The 22,748-nt window shown below is 39.7% G+C and overlaps 1 protein-coding gene across 1 annotated transcript; it reads left to right on the top strand.

Annotated features, from left to right (window-relative positions):
* Positions 1-801: 801 nt before the first annotated feature.
* CD209 (CD209 molecule) lies at positions 802-22,223 on the top strand. The gene is made up of 8 exons (XM_074530155.1): positions 802-908; positions 1,884-1,958; positions 4,659-4,991; positions 7,689-7,751; positions 10,262-10,330; positions 12,651-12,820; positions 17,352-17,461; positions 21,603-22,223. Exons 1-8 carry the CDS (start codon positions 881-883, stop codon positions 21,736-21,738), a joined length of 984 nt encoding a protein of 327 aa, XP_074386256.1. The 5' UTR covers positions 802-880; the 3' UTR covers positions 21,739-22,223.
* Positions 22,224-22,748: the final 525 nt, after the last annotated feature.

Here is a 22,748-nt window from a genome sequence, read left to right as displayed (position 1 = left end):
CTTTGCTGGCTTCAAATCCGATTTTTTCATAGCAAAAATTCCCCCAAATCCCTTTTGTTTATTTCTGCCTTAAATCCCCAATTTTCCCCATCTTTCCCTCTTATTTTTCCAATTTTTTTCTCCTTTTTTCCCCATTTTCCCTCCATTTCCTGCTCCTTTTTCCCAATTTTTTATCTCAGTTTTTTCCTAATTTTTTCCCTATTATTTCTCTTTTTTCCCCCCATTTTCTCCCCCTTTTTTTCCAAATTTTCCCAATTTTTTTTCTCTTTTTTCCCCCCATTTCCGAATCAATTTTTCCCCTTTTTTTTCTTTTTTTCCCCCTTTTTTCCCATCCCCCATTTTTATTTCCCCCATTTTTATTTCCCCATTTTTCCTATTTATTTCCTATTTATTTCCCTAATTTTTTTCCTATTTTTCCCCCCTTTTTTCCCTCATTTTTTCCCATTTTTTCCCATTTTTTTCCCTTTTCTCCCCATTTTTCCCAAGGTTTTTTTACCTCATTTATTCTCAATTTTCCCAAATTTTCTCCCCCTTTTTCTTCCATTTTTTTGCATTTTTTCCCCTTTCCCCCTCTTCTTTCCCCCCAATTTTTCTCTTTTTTCCCCCATTTTTTTCCATTTTTTTCTTTGCAATGATTTCCCTTTTCCCCAGGATTTTCCCCCTCATTCTTTTTCATTTTTTCCTCATTATATTTTCATTTTTTTTCCTATTTTCCACCTATTTTCCCTCCTTTTTCCCAATTTTTTTTTTGCAATTTTCCCATTTTTATTCCCCTTTTTTCCCCTCTTTTTTCCATTTTTTTTCCCATTTCCCCCCATTATTTTCCCAAATTTTTCCCATTTTTCCCATTTTTGCAGGAGTTTACTCCGTGTCCAGGACGATGCCCCCATTGGGCGACTTCAGACCAGGTAAATTCTCTTTTTTTCCCAATTTTCCACCTTTTTTTCCAGGATTTTCCCAATTTTTTTCCACTTTTTGGGGTTGATTGATTTCCCACCATGATTGGGAATTTCTGCTCCAAATTTGGCTCCAAAATTTAAAAAAAAAAATCAATTTTTATCCTCCTAAAATAAAAAAAAAAAATCAATTTTTTTTCCCTTAGAAGTCCCAAAAATTCAAATTTTTTCCCCTTAAAATCCTAAAAATAAAATCAAAATTTTTTCCCTTAAAAGGCCCAAAAAATAAAAAATTTTTTCCCTTAAAATCCTAAAAAAAATCAATTTTTTTTCCTTAGAATGCCCCAAAAAATCAAATTTTTCCCCTTAAAATGCCCCCAAAATCCATTTCTTTCCTTAAAATCTCCAAAAACTTAATTTTTAACCCCTTAATATAAAAACCCCCAAATTTTGTTCCCTTAAAACCCCCAAAATCAAATTTTTTTCCTTTAAATCCCCCAAAAATCGATTTTTTTCCCCTTAAAAACAAAAAAAAAATCAAATATTTTCCTTTCAAAATTAAAAGAATCCCTTAAAATTCCCCCAAAAAAATCGAATTTTTCCTTTAAAATTCCCCCCAAAAATCGAATTTTCTCCCTTTAAAATCCCCAAAAATCCTTTTTTTCCCCCCTTAGAATCCCCCCAAAAACCAAACTGGGTTTTCCTTTAAAAATCAAAAATAAAATCCATTTTTTTCCCTTAGAATCCCCCAAAAACTGATTTTTTCCCTCTTAAAATTCCCCCAAAAATCAAAATTTTTCCCTCCAAATCCCCAGAAAAAATCCAATTTTTTTCCCTAAAAATCCAATTTTATTTTCCTGTATTATTTTTTTTTTATTCTTTTTATTTCCCCAATTTTCCCCCATTTTTCCGCCCTGATTTTCCCATTTTTTCCCGTTTTATTCCCATTTTTATTCCCATTTTTTCCCCATTTTTCGCCATTTTCAGCCTCCCCCGACAGCTTTGAGGACGATTACGACGACGTTTCCATGGCGGGATCCGAGCGCGGCCCCGCGCCCAAAGGTCACCCCAAAAATCCCCAAAAAATCCCAAAAAATTCCCAAAATTCCTCCCAAAAATATCTCAAAAATCCCCTAAAAATTCCCAAAATTCCTCCCAAAAATATCCCAAAAATCCCCAAAAAAATCCCAAAATCCCCCGGAAATTCCCCCCAAAATCCCCAAAATTCCTCCCAAAAATATCCCAAAAATCCCCAAAAAAATTCCCAAAATTTCTCCCAAAAATATCCCAAAAATTCCCACAAAAATCCCCAAAACTCCTCCCAAAAATATCCCAAAAATCCCCAAAAAATCCCCAAAATTCCTCCCAAAAATATCCCAAAAATCCCCCAAAAATTCCCAAAATTCCTCCCAAAAATATCCCAAAAATACCCCAAAAATTCCCAAAATTCCTCCCAAAAATATCCCAAAAATACCCCAAAAATTGCCAAAATTCCTCCCAAAAATATCCCAAAAATCCCCCAAAAATTCCCAAAATTCCTCCCAAAAATCCCCAAAAATTCCCAAAAAATTCCCAAAATTCCTCCCAAAAATATCCCAAAAATCCCCTAAAAATTGCCAAAATTCCTCCCAAAAATATCCCAAAAATCCCCAAAAAATTCCCAAAATTCCTCCCAAAAATATCCCAAAAATCCTCCAAAAAATCCCCAAAATTCCTCCCAAAAATATCCCAAAAATCCCCAAAAATTCCCAAAATTCCTCCCAAAAAAATCCCCCCCAAATCCCCAAAATTCCGCCCAAAAATATCCCAAAAATCCCCAAAAATTCCCAAAATTCCTCCCAAAAATTCCCAAAATTCCTCCCAAAAATATCCCAAAAATCCCCAAAAATCCCCAAAATTCCTCCCAAAAATATCCCAAAAATCCCCTAAAAATTGCCAAAAATTCTCCAAACAATCCCCTAAAATTCCCAAAAAATTCCCAAAATATCTCCCCAAATTCCCCCTAAAAATTCCCAAAAATTCTCCAAATTCCCCCTAAAAATCCCCTCCAAAAATCCCAAAAAATTCTCCTAAAATTCCCCCAAAAATCCCTAAAAAAACCCCAAAACTCCCCCTAAAATTCTAAATATTCCCCTCCGAACCCCGAAAAGTCCCCTCCAAACTCTCAGAAAATTCCCAAAAAAATCCCCTGAAAATTCCCCCTGAAAATTCCCCAAAAATTCCCCCTAAAAATTCCCAAAAAATCTCCAAATTCCCCCTAAAAATCCCCTCCAAAAATCCCCCAAAATTCCCCTCAAAATTCCCCAAATTCCCCCTAAAAATCCCCAAAAATTCCCCCAATTCCCCCTAAAAATCCCCTTCAAAAATCCCAAAAAATTCTCCTAAAAATCCCCCAAAAATCCCTAAAAAAACCCCCAAAACTCCCCCTAAAATTCCAAAAATTTCCCCTCTGAACCCCGAAAAATCCCCCCAAAATTCCCCAAAAAATCCCCTGAAAATTCCCAAAAAAATCCCCCTAAAAATTCCCAAAAAATCTCCAAATTGCCCCTAAAAATCCCCTCCAAAAATCCCAAAAAATTCTCCTAAAAATTCCCAAAAAATCCCTAAAAAATCCCCAAAACTCCCCCTAAAATTCCAAATATTTCCCCTCCGAACCCCTAAAAATCCCCCCGAAATCCCCTGAAAATTCCCAAAAAAATCCCCCAAATTCCCAAAAAATCTCCTGAAAATTCCAAAAAAAATTCTCCCAAAAATTCCAAAAAAATCTCCAAAATCCCCCTAAAAATCCCCTCCAAAAATCCCAAAAAATTCCCCTAAAAATCCCCAAAAATCCCTAAAAAATCCCCAAAACTCCCCCAAAAATTCCAAAAATTTCCCCTCCGAACCCCGAAAAATCCCCTCAAAATCCCCTGAAAATTCAAAAAAAATCCCCTGAAAATTCCCCAAAATATCTCCAAATTCCCTCTAAAAATCCCCTCCAAAAATCCCAAAAAATTCTCCTAAAATTCCCTAAAAAATCCTCAAAACTCCCCCTAAAATTCCAAATATTTCCTCTCCAAACCCCGAAAAATCCCCTCAAAACTCCCAAAAAATTCCCAAAAAATCCCCTGAAAATTCCAAAAAAAATTCCCCTAAAAATTCCAAAAAAAATTCCCCTAAAAATTCCCAAAAATTCTCCAAATTCCCCCTATAAATCCCCTCCAAATAATCCCCTTAAAATTCCAAAAAATCCACCTAAAACTCCCCTAAAAACCCCCAAAAAACGCCCAAAATTCCCAAAAAATTCCCCAAAAATTCCCAAAAAATTCCCAAAAAATTCCCAAAAAAAATCCCCCAAAATCCCCCTCAAAATTCCCCAAAATTCTCCAAATTCCTCCTAAAAATCCCCCCAAAATCCCCCCAAAATTCCAAAAAATTCTCCTAAAAATCCCCCAAAACTCCCCCTAAAATTCTAAATATTTCCCCTCCGAACCCCGAAAAATCCCTGCAAAATCCCCTGAAAATTCCAAAAAAAATCCCCCAAATTCCCAAAAAAATCCCCTCCAAAAATCCCAAAAAATTCTCCTAAAATCCCCCCAAAAACCCCTAAAAAAAACCCTAAAAAATCCCCAAAACTCCCCCAAAAATTCCAAAAATTTCCTCTCCAAACTCCCAAAAAATTCCCAAAAAATCTCCCCAAACTCCTCCCTAATAATTTCACAAATCCCTAAAATCCCAAAATTCCCAATTTTTCCCAAAATTCCCATTTTTTCCCATTTCCAGGCGTTTACCTGCTGGCCGGTCCCCCCGGCTCCTCCCCGGCCCCGCAGGATTCCGAGCCAAAAATCGGGAATTCTGAGCCAAAACTCGGGAATTCTGATCCAAAAATCGGGAATTCTGATCCGAAAATCGGGAATTCTGATCCAAAAATCGGGAATTTGGAGCTGAAACTCGGGAATTCGGAGCTGAAACTTGGGAATTCGGAGCGGAAATTCGGGAATTCGGAGCAGAAATTGGGGAATTCCCGTGGAAGGTTCCGGAACGGGGCGGTGCTGGCGGCGCTGGCGCTGCTGGGCCTGGGCTGGGCGGCCCTGCTGGGAACCGGGATCCATAAATGTGAGTGGGAATTTGGGAATTTGGGATGTTTCCATGGGATTTGGGAATTTGGGAATGTTTCCATGGAATGTTGGGAACCGGAATCCATAAATGTGAGCGGGGATTTGGGAATTTGGGATATTTCCATGGGATGTTGGGAATTTGGGAATGTTTCCATGGAATGCTGGGAATTTGGGATATTTCCATGGGATTTGGGAATTTGGGAATGTTTCCATGGAATGTTGGGAATTTGGGAATATTTCCATGGAATGCTGGGAACCGGAATCCACAAATGTGAGTGGGAATTTGGGAATTTGGGAATGTTTCCATGGAATGCTGGGAATTTGGGATATTTCCATGGAATGTTGGGAATTTGGGAATGTTTCCATGGGATTTGGGAATTTGGGAATATTTCCATGGAATGCTGGGAACCGGAATCCACAAATGTGAGTGGGAATTTGGGAATTTGGGATATTTCCATGGGATTTGGGAATTTGGGAATATTTCCATGGGATGTTGGGAATTTGGGAATGTTTCCATGGAATGTTGGGAACCGGGATCCATAAATGTGAGTGGGAATTTGGGAATTTGGGAATGTTTCCATGGGATGTTGGGAATTTGGGATATTTCCATGGAATGCTGGGAACCGGGATCCATAAATGTGAGTGGGAATTTGGGAATTTGGGAATGTTTCCATGGAAAGTTGGGAATTTGGAAATATTTCCATGGAATGCTGGGAACCGGCATCCACAAATGTGAGCGGGGAAATTCCAACAAAAATGGGAATTTTAGGGAAAATCCAGGGGAAAATGGGGATTCTGGGAGAAAAATGGGGATTTGGGAAAAAAATGGGGATTTTAGGAAGGATTTGGGGAAAAAAGTCCAGGAAAAATGGGAAACTTGGGATAAAAATCCAAGAAAAATGGGAATTTTGGGAAGGATTTTGGGGGAAAATGGGAATTAATGGGAATCTTGGGTTAAAAATGGGGATTATGGGAAAAAAATGGGAATTTTGGGAAGGATTTTGGGGGCAAAAATGGGAATTTTGGGAAGGATTTTGGGGGCAAAAATGGGAATTTTGGGAAAAAATCCAAAGAAAATGGGAATTTTGGGGAAAAAAATGGGGATTTGGGGAAGGATTTTGGGAAAAAAGTCCAAGAAAAACGGGAATTTTGGGAAGGATTTGGGGGAGAAAATGGGAATTAATGGGGATTTTGGGGGAAAATGGGAATTTGGGGGGGAAAATCCAGGGAAAATGGGAATTTGGGGTTAAAATGGGAATTTTGGGAAGGATTTTGGGAAAAAAGTCCAAGAAAAATGGGACATTTGGGAAAGATTTTGGGGGCAAAAATGGGAATTTTGGGAAAAAATCCAAGAAAAATTGGAATTTTGGGTTAAAAATGGGAATTTTGGGAAGGGTTTTGGCAGAAAAATTGGGATAAAAATGGGGATTTTGGGAAAAAATCCAAGAAAAATGGGAATTTTGGGAAGGATTTGGGGGAGAAAATGGGAATTAATGGGGATTTGGGGTGGAAAATCCAGGGAAAAATGAGAATTTTGGGGAAAAAATCCAAGAAAAATGGGAATCTTGGGATAAAAATGGGAAGTTTGGGATAAAAATGGGAATTTTGGGAAGGATTTTGGGGGAAAAACGGGAATTTTGGGGGGAAATTCCAAGAAAAATGGGAATTTTGGGATAAAAATGGGGATTTTGGGAAAAAATCCAGGAAAAAATGAGAATTTAGGAGAAAATTCCATCAAAATTGAGAATTTTGGGATCATTTCATGGAAAATTGGGAATTTGGGGATATTTCCATGGAAAATTGGGAATCTGGTGATATTTTCATGGGAATGTTGGGAATTTGGGGATATTTCCATGGAATACTGGGAATTGAGATAATTCCATGGGATTTGGGAATTTGGGGAGTTTTCCATGGAAAATTGGGGATTTTGGGATATTTCCATGGAAATTTTGGGAATGTTGGGATATTTCCATAGGAATGTTGGGAATTTGGGGATATTTCCATGGAAAAGTGGGAATTTTAGGATTTTGGGATATTTCCATGGGAATTTTGGGAATTTGGGAATATTTCCATGGGATTTGGGAATTTGGGATTTTTCCATGGAAATTGGGAATGTTGGGATAATTCCATGGATTTGGGAATTTGGGGAGAATTCCATGGAATGTTGGGATAATCCCATGGGAATGTTGGGAATGTTGGGATATTTCTCTGGGATTTGGGAATGCTGGGATTTTGGAGTAATTTCATGGAAATTGGGAATTTTGGGATATTTCCATGAAAATTGGGAATTTGGGGACATTTCCATGGAAATTTTGGGAATGTTGGGATATTTCCATGGGAATGTTGGGATATTTCCATGGAAAATTGGGAATTTTGGGAATTTGGAATAATTCCATGGAAAATCAGGATTTTGGGATATTTCCATGGAATGTTGGGATAATTCCATGGGATTTGGGAATGTTGGGATTTTGGGATATTTCCATGGGAATGTTGGGATGTTGGGAATGTTGGGAATTTTCCATGGAATGTTGGGAATTTTCCATGGAATGTTGGGAATTTTTCCATGGAATGTTGGGATATTTCCATGGAATGTTGGGAATGTTGGGAATTTTCCCTGGAATGTTGGGAATGTTGGGAATGTTGGGAATTTTCCCTGGAATGTTGGGATTTGCTGGGAATTCCCAATTTCCCCCAGACCGGGAGCTGCGGGCGGAGCTGGAGCTGCTCCGGGGGAATTTCACCGGAATCTGGGAGTCGGGTGAGAGAAAAATCCAACTGGGAGGGACTGGGAGGGACTGGGAGGGACTGGGAGGGACTGGGAGGGACTGGGATGGACTGGGATGGAACTGGGATGGGCTGGGAGGGACTGGGAGGGACTGGGAGGGACTGGGATGGACTGGGAGGGACTGGGAGGGACTGGGAGGGACTGGGAGGGACTGGGATGGACTGGGATGGACTGGGAGGGACTGGGATGGACTGGGAGGGACTGGGAGGGACTGGGAGGGACTGGGATGGACTGGGAGGGACTGGGAGGGACTGGGAGGGACTGGGAGGGACTGGGATGGACTGGGAGGGACTGGGATGGACTGGGATGGAACTGGGAGGGACTGGGATGGACTGGGAGGGACTGGGAGGGGCTGGGATGGACTGGGAGGGACTGGGAGGGACTGGGAGGGACTGGGAGGGACTGGGATGGACTGGGAGGGACTGGGAGGGGACTGGGAGGGACTGGGAGGGACTGGGAGGGGACTGGGAGGAGATTGGGGGAACTGGGACAAACTGGGACAAACTGGGATGGGATTAGGGGGGGACTGTGATAGACTGGGAAGGACTGGGAGGGAATTGGGAGGGACTGGGGGATACTGGGAGGGACTGGGATCAAACTGGGATAGACTGGGGCAAACTGGGAGGGACTGGGGGGGCACTGGGAGGGACTGGGATGGCATTGGGGGGGACTGGGTTATACTGGGTTAGACTGGGAGGGACTGGGAGAGGATTGGGATGAACTGGGAGGAGATTGGGGGAACTGGGACAAACTGGGACAAACTGGGATGGGATTAGGGGGGGACTGGGATAGACTGGGAAGGACTGGGAGGGACTGGGTTATACTGGGAGGGAACTGGGATGGGACTGGAAGGGACTGGGAGGGGATTGGGGGGAGACTGGATTATACTGGGATGAACTGGGAGGGAACTGGAAGGAACTGTGAGGGGACTGGGATCCGACTGGGGGCGACTGGGTTATACTGGGAGGGACTGGGTTAGACTGGGGGCGACTGGGATGGACTGGGAGGGAACTGGGATGGACTGGGATGGACTGGGAGGGACTGGGATGGAACTGGGATGACATTGGGGTGGACTGGGTTAGACTGGGAGGGACTGGGAGAGGACTGGGATAGACCGGGGTGAACTGGGGTGAACTGGGATGGCATTGGGGGGGGACTGGGTTATACTGGGTTAGACTGGGAGGGGACTGGGGGGAACTGGAACAAACTGGGGTGGACTGGGAGGGAATTGGGAGGGACTGGGGGGCACTGGGGGGGGATTAGTGGGGACTGGGATGGACTGGGATAGACTGGGAGGGCACTGGGAGGGAACTGGGGGGCACTGGGGGAGACTGGGATGAACTGGGGTGAACTGGGAGGGGACTGGGATAAACTGGGAGGGACTGGGAGGGGATGGTGGGGGACTGGGTTAGACTGGGTTATACTGGGTTATACTGGGAGGGACTGGGAGGGGATTGGGGGGAGACTGGATTATACTGGGATGAACTGGGAGGGAACTGGAAGAAACTGTGAGGGGACTGGGATCAGACTGGGGCGACTGGGATATACTGGGAGGGACTGGGTTAGACTGGGAGAGGACTGGGATGAACTGGGATGGACTGGGAGGGGATTGGGAGGAACTGGGATCAAACTGGTTTGGATTGGGAGAGACTGGGAGGGAGTTGGGTGGAACTGGGAGGGATTGGGGACAAACTGGGGCAAAACTGGAATGACTGGGAGGGAATTGGGAGGGACTGGGGCAAACTGGGAGGGACTGGGAGGGGATCAGGGGGGACTGGGTTATACTGGGAGGGCACTGGGATCAAACTGGGATAGACTGGGAGGGACTGGGATGGACTGGGGCAAACTGGGAGGGACTGGGGGGGCACTGGGAGGGACTGGGATTAACTGGGATAGACTGGGGTGAACTGGGAGCGGACTGGGAGGGACTGGGATGGCATTGGGGGGACTGGGTTATACTGGGTTAGACTGGGAGGGACTGGGAGAGGATTGGGTTATACTGGGAGGGACTGGGAGGGGACTGGAAGGGGCTTGGAGGGACTGGGAGGGACTGGGAGGAGATTGGGGGAACTGGGACAAACTGGGATGGGATTGGGGGGCACTGGGATAGACTGGGATGGACTGGGATGGGATTGAGGGGACTGGGGGGGACTGGTCCCTACTGGTTTGTACTGGTCTATACTGATTTATACTGGGAGCACTGGTCCATACCAGTCTGTACTGGTCCGTACTGGTCCATACCGGTCCATACTGGTCCGTACTGGTCCATACCGGTCCATACTGGTCCGTACTGGTCTATACCGGTCCATACTGGTCCATACCGGTCCATACTGGTCTATACTGGTCCGTACTGGTCTGTACCGGTCCATACTGGTCCATACTGGTCCATACTGGTCCATACCGGTCCGTACTGGTCCATACCGGTCCGTACTGGTCCATACCGGTCCGTACTGGTCCATACTGGTCCGTACTGGTCCATGCAGTGCAGCAGGATCAGACCCGGCTCCATTTCGGGCTCCGGCAGCACCAACTGGAGCAGCAGCAGCTGGCGGGTAAGGAGAGAGACAATTCCCAAAAATTCCCAACAATTCCCAAAAATTCCCAAAATCTCCCACGAAAAATTCCCCAAAATTTCCCCCCCATAAAATTCCCTCAAAATTCCCAGAATCCCTCAAAAATTCCCCAAAATTCCAAAAAAATCCCCCCAAAAATTCCCCAAAATTTCCCAAAATCTCCCACCAAAAATTCCCCAAAATTTCCCCCAAAAATTCCAAAAAAATCCCCCCAAAATTCCCAAAATCTCCCACCAAAAATTCCCAAAATTCCCCTAAAAAAATTCCCCCAAAATTCCCCCAAAAATTAAAAAATGCTCAAAATTTCTCAAGATTTCCTGACAATTTTCCCCCAAAAAATCTCCCCAAAAATCCCCCAAAATTTCCCAACAACCCCCCATGCAAAAAATTTGAAAAATCAAAAAAATAATAAAAACAAATTCCCACCAAAAATTCAAAAAATTCGCAAAAGGACATCCCCAAAAAAATCCTAATATCAACAAAACACAACTTAAAAAAAATCCCCCAAAATAACGAAAAAAATCCAAAAAATCCCCCCAAAAAATCCTCAAAAAATCCCCAAAAAATCCTCCAAAAATCCAAAAAATCCCCCCAAAAAAATCCAAAAAATCCCCCCCAAAAAATCTAAAAAATCTCCCAAAAATAAAGAAAAATGCCCTGAAAATTCCCCCGGATTTTTGCTTGGGGTTTTCCCATTTCCTGATATTTTCCTGGATAATTTCCCATCATAAATTTCCCATTTTTGGCTGTTTTCCCCCAGAGTTGCCGTGTAATTTCCCTGGATTTTCTGGGATCATTTCCCAGATTTTTCCTGGATAATTTCCTGCATAATTTCCCAGATTTTCCATAATAAATTTCCCATTTTTGGCTGTTTTTCCCCAGCATTGCTGTGTAATTTCCCTGGATTTTCTGGGATCATTTCCCGGATTTTTCCCGGATAATTTCCCAGTAACTTCCTGGATAATTCTCCAATGTTTTCCTGGAGAATTTCCCAGATTTAATTTCCCATATTTTGCTGTTTCCCCAGCCCGGCTGTGCCGGGCCCTGGGCAGTGCCCAGCCCTGGCTCCAGCACCGCTCCCTGGATAATCCCTGTATAAATTCCTGGATAAATCCCTGTATAAATCCCTGTATAAATCCCTGTATAAATCCCTGTATAAATCCCTGTATAAATTCCTGTATAAATCCCTGTATAAATTCTTGTATAAATTCTTGTATAAATTCCTGTATAAATTCCTGTATAAATCCCTGTATAAATTCCTGTATAAATCCCTGTATAAATTCTTGTATAAATTCTTGTATAAATTCCTGTATAAATTCCTGTATAAATCCCTGTATAAATCCCTGTATAAATCCCTGTATAAATTCCTGTATAAATTCCTGTATAAATCCCTGTATAAATTCCTGTATAAATTCTTGTATAAATTCCTGTATAAATTCCTGTATAAATCCCTGTATAAATTCCTGTATAAATCCCTGTATAAATTCCTGTATAAATCCCTGTATAAATTCTTGTATAAATTCTTGTATAAATTCCTGTATAAATTCCTGTATAAATCCCTGTATAAATCCCTGTATAAATTCCTGTATAAATCCCTGTATAAATTCTTGTATAAATTCCTGTATAAATCCCTGTATAAATCCCTGTATAAATTCCTGTATAAATTCCTGTATAAATTCCTGTATAAATTCCTGTATAAATTCCTGTATAAATCCCTGTATAAATTCCCACATTTCCCATATTTAATTTCCCATTTTTGCTGTATTTCCCAGCCCAGCTGTGCCGGGCCCTGGGCAGTGCCCAGCCCTGGCTCCAGCACCGCTCCCTGGATAATTCCTGTATAAATTCCTGTATAAATTCCTGTATAAATCCCTGTATAAATCCCTGTATAAATCCCTGTATAAATTCCTGTATAAATCCCTGTATAAATTCCTGTATAAATCCCTGTATAAATTCCCACATTTCCCATATTTAATTTCCCATTTTCTCCAGCCCAGCTGTGCCAGGCCCTGGGCAGTGCCCAGCCCTGCAGCCCGGGCTGGCTCCAGCACCGTTCCCTGGATAAATCCTGTATAATTTCCCACATTTCCCAGGATAATTTCCCACATTTCCCATATTTAATTTCCCATTTTTTCCCATTTTTTCCCCAGCCCAGCTGTGCCAGGCCCTGGGCAGCCCCCAGCCCTGCAGCCCGGGCTGGCTCCAGCACCGTTCCCTGGATAATCCCTGGATAAATTCCTGTATAAATTCCCACATTTCCCAGTACATTTCCATGGATAATTTCCCATTTTTTCCCCAGCCCAGCTGTGCCAGGCCCTGGGCAGCCCCCAGCCCTGCAGCCCGGGCTGGCTCCAGCACCGCTCCCGCTGTTTCTCCTTCTCCCGGGACGCCCTGAGCTGGGGCCGGGCCCTGAACGCCTGCGCTGACCTGGGGGCGCAGCTGGCCGTGGTCAGCGACCAGCACGAGCAGGTCTGGGCACAGAGACCAATCCCAAACCCATCCCAAATCCCAAATCCCCAATCCCAATCCAAATCCCCAATCCCAAATCACAAACCAATCCCAAATCCTAAATCACAAACCTGGGGGCGCAGCTGGCCGTGGTCAGCGACCAGCACGAGCAGGTCTGGCACTGAGCCCAATCCCAATCCAAATCCCCAATCCCAAATCCCCAATCCTAAATCACAAACCTGGGGGCGCAGCTGGCCGTGGTCAGCGACCAGCACGAGCAGGTCTGGGACAGAGACCAATCCAAATCCCTGATCCCAAATCCCAAATCCTAAACCAATCCCAATCCAAATCCCCGATCCCAAATCCCCAATCCTAAATCACAAACCTGGGGGCACAGCTGGCCGTGGTCAGCGACCAGCACGAGCAGGTCTGGGGGCAGAGCCCAATCCCAATCCCTGATCCCCAATCCCAAATCCCCAATCCTAAATCACAAACCTGGGGGCGCAGCTGGCCGTGGTCAGCGACCAGCACGAGCAGGTCTGGGGGACAGGGCCCAATCCCAAACCCATCCCAAATCCCAAATCCCAATCCCAAATCCCAAATCCTAAATCCCACACCAATCCCCAATCCCAAATCCCCAATCCTAAATCACAAACCTGGGGGCACAGCTGGCCGTGGTCAGCGACCAGCACGAGCAGGTCTGGCACAGAGCCCAATCCCAATCCAAATCCCAAATCCCAGATCCCAAATCCTGAATCCCTGATCCCAAATCCCAAATCAATCCTGGATCCCAAATCCCAAATCCCAAACCAATCCCAGATCCCCAATCCCAGATCCCCAGTCCCAAATCAATCCCAAATCCCAGATCCCGAATCGATCCTGAATCCCCAACCCCCAATCCCCAATCCTAAATCACAAATCCCAAATCGATCCCGAATCCCAAATCAATCCTGGATCCCAGATCCCAAATCCTGAATCCCTGATCCCAAATCCCAAATCTCAAATTGATCCCCAATCCCCAATCCCAAATCCCAAATCACAAATCCTAAATCACAAATCACAAACCAATCCCCAATCCCAAATCCTGAATCGATCCTAAATCCCACATCCATCCCGGATCCCAAATCCCAAATCAATCCCCAATCCCCAATCCCAAAGCCCAAATCCCAGATCCCAGATCCCAAATCCCAAATCACAAACCAATCCCCAATCCCAAATCCCCAATCCCCAAACCAATCCCCAATCCCAAATCCCCAATCCCAAATTGATCCTGAATCCCAAATCTGTCCTAAATCCACCTCCAGTTGTTCCCCAATCCCAAATCCCGAATCCCAAATCAATTCCCAATCCCAAAATCCCAATTCCCCAACCCATCCCCAATCCCAGATCCCAGTTCCCTGATCCCCAATCCCAAATCAATCCCAAATCCCAAATCGATTCTGAATCCCAAATCCATCCCAATTCCATCTCCAGTTGTTCCCCAATCCCAAATCCTGAATCCTGAACCCCAAATCAATCCCCAATCCCAAATCCCAAATTCCAAACCCATCCCAATCCCAAATCCATCCCCAATCCCAAATCCCAGATCCCAAATCCATCCCCAATCCCTGATCCCAGATTCCAAATTTGTCCCAAATCCTGAATCACAAATAAATCCCCAATCCCAAATCCCCAATCCCAGATCCAAGATTCCCAATACCAGATCCTGAATCCCAAACCAATCCCCAATCCCAGTTCCCTGCTCCCCAATCCCAAATCAATTCCAAATCCCAGATCCCAAATCCATCTCCAGTTGTGCCCCAATCCCCAATCCCCAATTCCCAATCCCCAATCCCAGATCCCAAATCACAAACCAATCCCCAATCCCCAATCCCAAATCCCCAATCCCAAAGCCCAAATCCCAGATCCCAAATCCCCAATCCCCAAACCAATCCCCAATCCCCAATCCCAAATCCGGAATCAATCCTGAATCCCAAATCCATCCTGGATCCCAAATCCCAGATCAATTCCCAATCCCAAATCCCAACCCCAAATCCCAAATCCTGAATCTCAAATTGATCCCAAATCCCAGATCCCCAATCCCAAATCAATCCCAAATCCCAAATCAATCCCTAGTCCCAAATCCCTGATCACAAATCCCAGATCCCAAATCCCTGATCCCCAAATCCCAAAGCAATCCCCAGTCCCAAATCCTGAATCCCAGATCTCTAATCCCAAATCCATCCCAAACCACAAATCCATCCCAAACCCCAAATCAATCCCCAATCCCAAATCCATCCCCAATCCCAAATCCATCCCCAATCCCAAATCCCAACTCCCAGATCCCAAATCCATCCCCAATCCCTGATCCCAGATTCCAAATTTGTCCCAAATCCTGAATCCCAAATCAATCCCCAATCCCAGATCCCAAATCCCAAATTGATCCTGAATCCCAAATCTGTCCCAAATCCATCTCCAGTTGATCCCCAATCCCAAATCCCCAATCCCAGATCCCGAATCCCAAATCAATCCCCAATCCCAGATCAATCCCAAATCCCAAATCCCCAATCCCAAATCAATCCCCAATCCCAGATCCCAAATCCATCTCCAGTTGTTCCCCAATCCCAAATCCTGAACCCCAAACCCCAAATCAATCCCAGACCCCAAATCCCAGATTTTCTGAGGTGATTTTCTTTAATTTTTGGGGATTGTTTGGGGGATTTCCTTTAAATTTCTGGGATTTTGGGGGGATTGTCTGTAAATTTTGGGGATTTTTGAGGGATTTTCTTTAAATTTTGGGGATTTTTGGGGGATTTTCTTTAAATTTCTGGGGCACTTTTGGAGAGATTGTCTTTAAATTTCTGGGGATTTTTGGAGGGGTTTTCTTTAAAATTTGGGGATTTTTTAGGGGATTTTCGGGGAGGATTTTTGGGGGACCTTTTGGGGATTTTTGTGGGGAATTTCTTTAAATTTCGGGGGATTTTTTGGAGGGATTTTCTTTAAAATTTGGGGATTTTTTTCAGGGATTTTTGGGGGGATTTTTTGCTGATTTTTGGGCAGGTTTTCTTAAAATTTTGGGGATTTTCGGGGAGGATTTTTGGGAGATTTTCTTTAATTTTTTGGGGCATTTTTTGGGGGGGTTTTCTTTAAATTTCTGGGGATTTTTGGAGGGATTTTCTTTAAATTTTGGGGATTTTTTGGGGAGATTTTTTGCCAATTTTTGGACAGGTTTTCTTAAAATTTTGGGGGATTTTCTTTAATTTTTTGGGGGATTTTTGGAGGGGTTTTCTTTAAATTTCTGGGGATTTTCTTTAAATTTTGGGGGATTTTTTGAGAGATTTTCTTTAAATTTTGGGGATTTTCAGGGAGGATTTTTGGTGATTTTTTGGGGGATTTTCTTTAAATTTTGGGGATTTTTGGGGGGGATTTTCTTTCAAATTTGGGGATTTTTGGGGGGGATTTTCTTTCAAATTTGGGGATTTTCGAGGAGGATTTTTGGTGATTTTTGGGGGATTTTCTTTAATTTTTTGGGGATTTTTGGGGGGATTTTCTTTAAAATTTGGGGATTTTCGGGGAGGATTTTTGGGGGATATTTTGGTGATTTTTGGGGGGATTTTTTGGGGGATTTTCCTTAAATGTTGGGGGATTTTTGGAGGGGTTTTCTTTAAATTTCTGGGGATTTTTGGGGAGTTATTTTGGGGATTGTCTTTAAATTTCTGGGGATTTTTTGAGAGATTTTCTTTAAATTTCAGGGATTTTTGGGGAAGATTTTTGGGAGATTTTCTTCAAATTTCTGGGGATTTTCTGAAAGGATTTTCTTTAAATTTCTGGGGATTTTTGAGGGGATTTTCTTTAAATTTCTGGGATTTTTGGGGGGATTGTCTTTAAATTTTGGGGGATTTTTGGAGGGGTTTTCTTTAAAATTTGGGGATTTTTTTCAGGGATTTTTGGGGATTTTCGGGGAGGATTTTTGGTGATTTTTTGGGGGATTTTCTTTAATTTTTTGGTGATTATTGGGGGGATTTTCTTTAAAATTTGGGGATTTTCGGGGAGGATTTTTGGGGGATTTTTTGGTGATTTTTTGGGGGATTTTTGGAGGGCTTTTCTTTAAATTTCTGGGACAATTTTGGAGGGATTGTCTTTAAATTTCTGGGGATTTTTTGGGGGATTTTCTTTAAATTTTGGGGATTTTCAGGGAGAATTTTTGGGGGATTTTTTGGTGATTTTTTGGGGGATTTTTGGAGGGCTTTTCTTTAAATTTCTGGGGATTTTTGGGGAGTTATTTTGGGGATTTTCTTTAAATTTTTGGGGATTTTTGGAGGAATTGTCTTTAAATTTTTGGGGATTTTTGGAGGAATTGTCTTTAAATTTTTGGGGATTTTCTTTAAATTTTGGGGATTTTTTGGGGAGATTTTTTGCCGATTTTTGGGCAGGTTTTCTTTAAATTTTGGGGATTTTTGGGGAGGATTTTTGGGGGATATTTTGGTGATTTTTGGGGGATTTTTTGGGGTATTTTCTTTAATTTTTTGGTGATTTTCTGGTGGATTTCCTTTCCTTTTGTTGTGTTTTGCAGCTGTTCCTGGTGGAGCACAGCGAGCGCAGCAGCTCCTACTGGCTGGGGCTGAGCGAGGCCGAGCACGGGGGGCGATGGCGCTGGGTCACCGGCGAGGAGCCCACGTTCCTGTAAACACCTGAAATTGGGGAAAAAAATCACAATTTTAGTAAAATATCTTCATGTAGGGGGAAAATCTGAGTTTTGGGAAAAAACCCCAATTTTCGGAAAAAAAATCCAAGTTTTGAGGCAAAAAAATCAGATTTTTGGGGAAAAAATTTCAATTTTTTTCAGTAAAAAATTCTGGTTTTTAGGGGAAAAAATTCCCAAGTTTCCTTCAAAAAATCAGATTTTGATAAAAATTTTGAGGTTTGGAAATAAAAATCCCAATTGTTGGGGAAAGTTTCAATTTTTAGCAAAAAAATCACAATTTTTCTTTCATCTGATTTTTGGGAAAAACCCCCCAATTTTCGGAAAAAAATTCCAAATTTTGAGGCAAAAAAATCAGATTTTTGCGGAAAAAATTCAAATTTTTCAGTAAAAAATTCTGATTTTTAGGGGAAAAAATTCCCCAAGTTTCCTTCAAAAAATCAGATTTTTTGGGGGAAAAAATTCAATTTTTTCAGTAAAAAATTCTGATTTTAGGGGGAAAAAATTCCTCAAGTTTCCTTCAAAAAATCAGATTTTGAATAAAAAATCCTGGCTTCTGATAAAAATTTTGAGGTTTGGAAATAAAAATCCTAATTGTTGGGAAAAGCTCCAATTTTTAGCAAAAAAATCACAATTTTTCTTTTATCTGATTTTTGGGAAAAACCCCCCAATTTTTGGGCAAAAAAATCAGATTTTTGGGGAAAAAATTTAATTTTTTCAGTAAAAAATTCTGATTTTGGGGGGAAAAAATTCCAAAGTTTCCTTCAAAAAATCAGATTTTTTGGGGAAAATAATTTAATTTTTTCAGTAAAAAATTCTGATTTTTAGGGGGAAAAATTCCTCAAGTTTCCTTCAAAAAATCAGATTTTGATAAAAAATCCTGGCTTCTGATAAAAATTTTGAGTTATGGAAATAAAAATGCTAATTGTTGGGAAAAGTTCCAATTTTTAGCAAAAAAAATCACAATTTTTCTTTTATCTGATTTTTGGGAAAAAAAAAACCCCAATTTTTGGAAAAAAATTCCAAATTTTGGGCAAAAAAATTTTGATTTTTCACTAAAAAAATCCTGATTTTTTTGGGGAAAAAATCCTGATTTTCACTTAAAAAATGAGATTTTGAGTAAAAAATCCTGACTTCTGATAAAAATTCTGAGTTTGGGAAAAAAATCCCAATTTTTGGGAAAAAAATCGAATTTTGGCGTTTAAAAAAATTCACAATTTCTCTTTTTAAGAAATCCTGAATTCCAGGGAAAATTCTGGAGTTTTGGTAAAAAAAATCTCAATTTTGGGGGAAAAAAATCTGATTTTCTGGGGCAAAAAATTCATAATTTTTACTAAAAAACCCCTGATTTTTGGTTTAAAAAAAAACAGATTTTTTTTTGCAAAAATCCCAATTTCCAGGCAAAATTCCTCATTTTTAGGGTAAAAAAAAATCCCAATTTTGGGGAAAAAAATCCCAATTTTGGGGAAAAAAATCCCAATTTTTCTTTCAAAAACCATCAGATCAAAAAGCCAATCCTAACCCTACAAATCTGATTTTTTTCCTTTGAAAAAATGAGATTTTGCTCCATTTCCCTCCCCTAAAACTTTTTCTTTTTGTGGTGTTTTAATTCCTTTTTTTGGATTTTTTTCCATTCCCTAACCCAGGAATTTCAAAGTGAAAGGAATAAAATCAAGCAATAAAATCAATTAAAATTATATAAAAATCAATAATTTAAAAAATTATAAAAATTATATAAAAAATTATAAAAATTATATAAAAAATTATATAAAAATCAATACAAATTGAAAATCAATAAAAACCAAAAGAAAATCAATCAAAATTAATAAAATATTAATAAAAATCAATTAAAAAACCATTTAAAATGTTAACCTACCAAAAACTATGAAAAGTGATAACAATAAATAAAAATCCATTAAAAATTTAAATTACTAAAAAATTAAAAATCTATTAAAATTCCATTAAATGACTAAAAATAATAAAAACCATTCCGGTTAATAAAAACCCATAAATCCAATTTTGATTCCAATTAAATTACTAAAACTAATCCAAATACTGCAATTAATAAAAACCCCATAAATCCAATTTTTATTCAATTTATTACCTGAAAAAATTAAAATTTCCAATTTTTATTCCATTTATTACCTGGTAAAAATTCAAAATCCAATTTTTATTCCATTCTTACCTGGAAAAAATTCAAAATCCAATTTTTATTTCATTTATTACCTGGAAAAAAAGTTAAAATTCCCAATTTTTATTCCATTTATTACCTGGAAAAAATTCAAAATCCAATTTTTATCTGGAAAAGAAAATTCAAAATCCCAATTTTACTCCATTCTTATCTGCAAAAAATTCAAAATCCAGTTTTTATTCCATTCTTACCTGGTAAAAATTCAAAATCCCATTTTTATTCCATTCTTACCTGGAAAAAATTCATAAATCCCAATTTTTATTCCATTTATTACCTGGAAAAAAATTCAAAATCCAATTTTGATTCCATTCTTACTGGAAAAAATTAAAATTCCCAATTTTTATCTGGAAAAAAAAATCAAAATCCAATTTTTATTCCATTCTTACCTGGAAAAAATTCAAAATCCAATTTTTATCTGGAAAAAAAATTCAAAATCCAATTTTTATTCCATTCTTACCTGGAAAAATTCAAAATCCCAATTTTTATTCCATTCTTACCTGGAAAAAATTCATAAATCCCAATTTTTATTCCATTTATTACCTGGAAAAAAATTAAAATTCCCAATTTTTATTCCATTTATTACCTGGAAAAAATTCAAAATCCAATTTTTATCTGGAAAAAAAATTCAAAATCCAATTTTTATTCCATTTATTACCTGGAAAAAATTCAAATTCCCAATTTTTATCTGGAAAAAAAATTCAAAATCCAATTTTGATTCCATTTATTACCTGGAAAAAATTCATAAATCCTAATTTTTATCTGGAAAAAAAATTCAATATCCAATTTTTATTCCATTTATTACCTGAAAAAATTCAAATTCCCAATTTTTATCTGGAAAAAAATTTCAAATTCCCAATTTTTATTCCATTCTTACCTGGAAAAAATTAAAATTCCCAATTTTTATCTGGAAAAAAAATTCAAAATCCAATTTTGATTCCATTTAATACCTGGAAAAATTCAAATTCCCAATTTTTATTCCATTTATTACCTGGAAAAAAATCATAAATTCCCAATTTTTATTCCATTTTTACCTTGAAAAAAATTCAAAATCCAATTTTTATTGTGTTCTTGCCTTGGAAAAATTCAAATTCCCAATTTTTATTCCATTCTTACCTGGAAAAAATTCATAATCCCAATTTTTATTCCATTTATTACCTGGAAAAAATTAAAATTCCCAATTTTTATCTGGAAAAAAAATTCAAAATCCAATTTTTATTCCATTTATTACCTGGAAAAAATTCAAAATCCAATTTTTATTCCATTTATTACCTGGAAAAAATTAAAATTCCCAATTTTTATCTGGAAAAAAAATTCAAATTCCCAATTTTTATTCCATTCTTACCCGGAAAAAATTCAAAATCCAATTTTTATTCCATTCTTACCTGGAAAAAATTCAAATTCCCAATTTTTATTCCATTTTTACCTTGAAAAAATTAAAATTCCCAATTTTTATTCCATTTATTACCTGGAAAAAATTCAAAATCCAATTTTTATCTGGAAAAAAAATTCAAAAATCCAATTTTTATTCCATTCTTACCTGGAAAAAATTCAAAATCCAATTTTTATCTGGAAAAAAAATTCAAATTCCCAATTTTTATTCCATTCTTACCTGGAAAAAAATTCAAATTCCCAATTTTGATTCCATTTATTACATGGAAAAATTCAAAATCCAATTTTTACTCCATTTATTACCTGGAAGAAATTCATAACCAAATTTTTATTCCATTCTTACCTTGAAAAAATTCAAATTCCCAATTTTTTTTCCATTTTTCCCTTGAAAAAATCCCATTTTCCGCCTCATTTTCCCCTCAAAAATCGCTGTTTTTGCGTTTCTGAACCGATTTTTTTGGGGTTTTTTGTGCTGTGATTTGATTTTTCCCTTTCCCGGGCAGTTTTTCGGTGTAATTTGAATTTATTTTGTTTTTTTGCAGCTTTTGGGACGCGTGGCTGCAGGAGGAGCAGCGGGGCCGGGGCTCGTGCGGGGCCCTGGGCCCCAAAGGGCGCTGGGTGAGCGCCGAGTGCTCGGAGCCGCGCCAATGGATCTGCCAGAGACCAAATCGGTGCTGAAATTGAATTTATATGGGGGTTGGGGGGTAAAAACATCCTGCAAAAATCAGCTTTTTGTGGAAGGGAGCGGTGCGAAAAATCCCGGTTTTTTTAAGGGGTCTGTGAAGAAAATCGTGCCAAAAATCGCAATTTTTTAAAGGGATTTGTGCCAAAAATCCCACCAAAAATCTCCCAAAAAATCCCGATTTTTTTAAGGGGTTGGTGCCAAAAATCCTGCAAAAAATCCCAATTTTTTTAAGGGGTCTGTGAAGAAAATCGTGCAAAAAATCGCGATTTTTTAAAGGGATTGGTGCCCAAAATCCTGCAAAAAAATCTCAATTTTTAAAGGGATTGGGGTCAAGAATTCCAATTTTTTAAAGGGATTTGTGCCCCAAAAATCCTGCAAAAAATCCCAATTTTTTTAAGGGGTCGGTGAAGGAAATCGCACAAAAAATCCCAATTTCTTAAAGGGATTGGTGCCAAGAATTGCAATTTTTTAAAGGGATCGGTGTTGGTGAAGGAAATCATGCAAAAAATCGCATTTTTTTAAAGGGATCGGTGCAAAAAAATCCCGATTTTTTTAAGGGGTTCGTGAAGAAAATCATGCTAAAATATCCCAATTTTTTAAAAGGGATTTGTGCCAAAAATCCCGCCAAAAATCTCCCCAAAAAATCCCGACTTTTTAAAGAGATTGGTGCCAAAAATCCTGCAAAAATCACCTTTTTTTGTAAGGGATCGGTGCAAAAAATCCTGCAAAAAATCCCATTTTTTTTTTAAGGGGTTGGTGAAGAAAATCGTGCAAAAAATCTCAGTTTTTTAAAGGGATTGGTGCCAAAAATCCTGCAAAAAATCTCATTTTTTTAAGGGGTTTGTGAAGAAAATCCTGCAAAAAAAAATCTCAATTTTTTAAAGGGATCGGTGCCAAAAATCCTGATTTTTTAAAGGGGTTTAGTGAAAAAAATCCTGCAAAAAATCTCGATTTTTTTAAGGGATTTGTGAAGAAAATCCTGCAAAAAATCGCAATTTTTTTA

Source organism: Zonotrichia albicollis, chromosome 32 (genome assembly GCF_047830755.1).
Source record: "Zonotrichia albicollis isolate bZonAlb1 chromosome 32, bZonAlb1.hap1, whole genome shotgun sequence".
NCBI classification, from domain to species: Eukaryota; Metazoa; Chordata; class Aves; order Passeriformes; family Passerellidae; genus Zonotrichia; species Zonotrichia albicollis.
The sequence above is the reverse complement of the archived record's forward strand: the minus strand, read 5'-3'. Positions and strand labels throughout refer to the sequence as shown.

What these genes read in the sequence shown, in the direction of transcription:
- CD209 (XM_074530155.1), top strand. Translation starts at nt 881, where the DNA reads ATGCCCCCATTGGGCGACTTCAGACCAG. An exon ending in GCGCGGCCCCGCGCCCAAAG is followed by an intron (nt 1,959 to 4,658) that starts GTCACCCCAAAA and finishes TCCCATTTCCAG; the next exon opens with GCGTTTACCTGCTGGCCGGT. An exon ending in GGCGAGGAGCCCACGTTCCT is followed by an intron (nt 17,462 to 21,602) that starts GTAAACACCTGA and finishes GTTTTTTTGCAG; the next exon opens with CTTTTGGGACGCGTGGCTGC.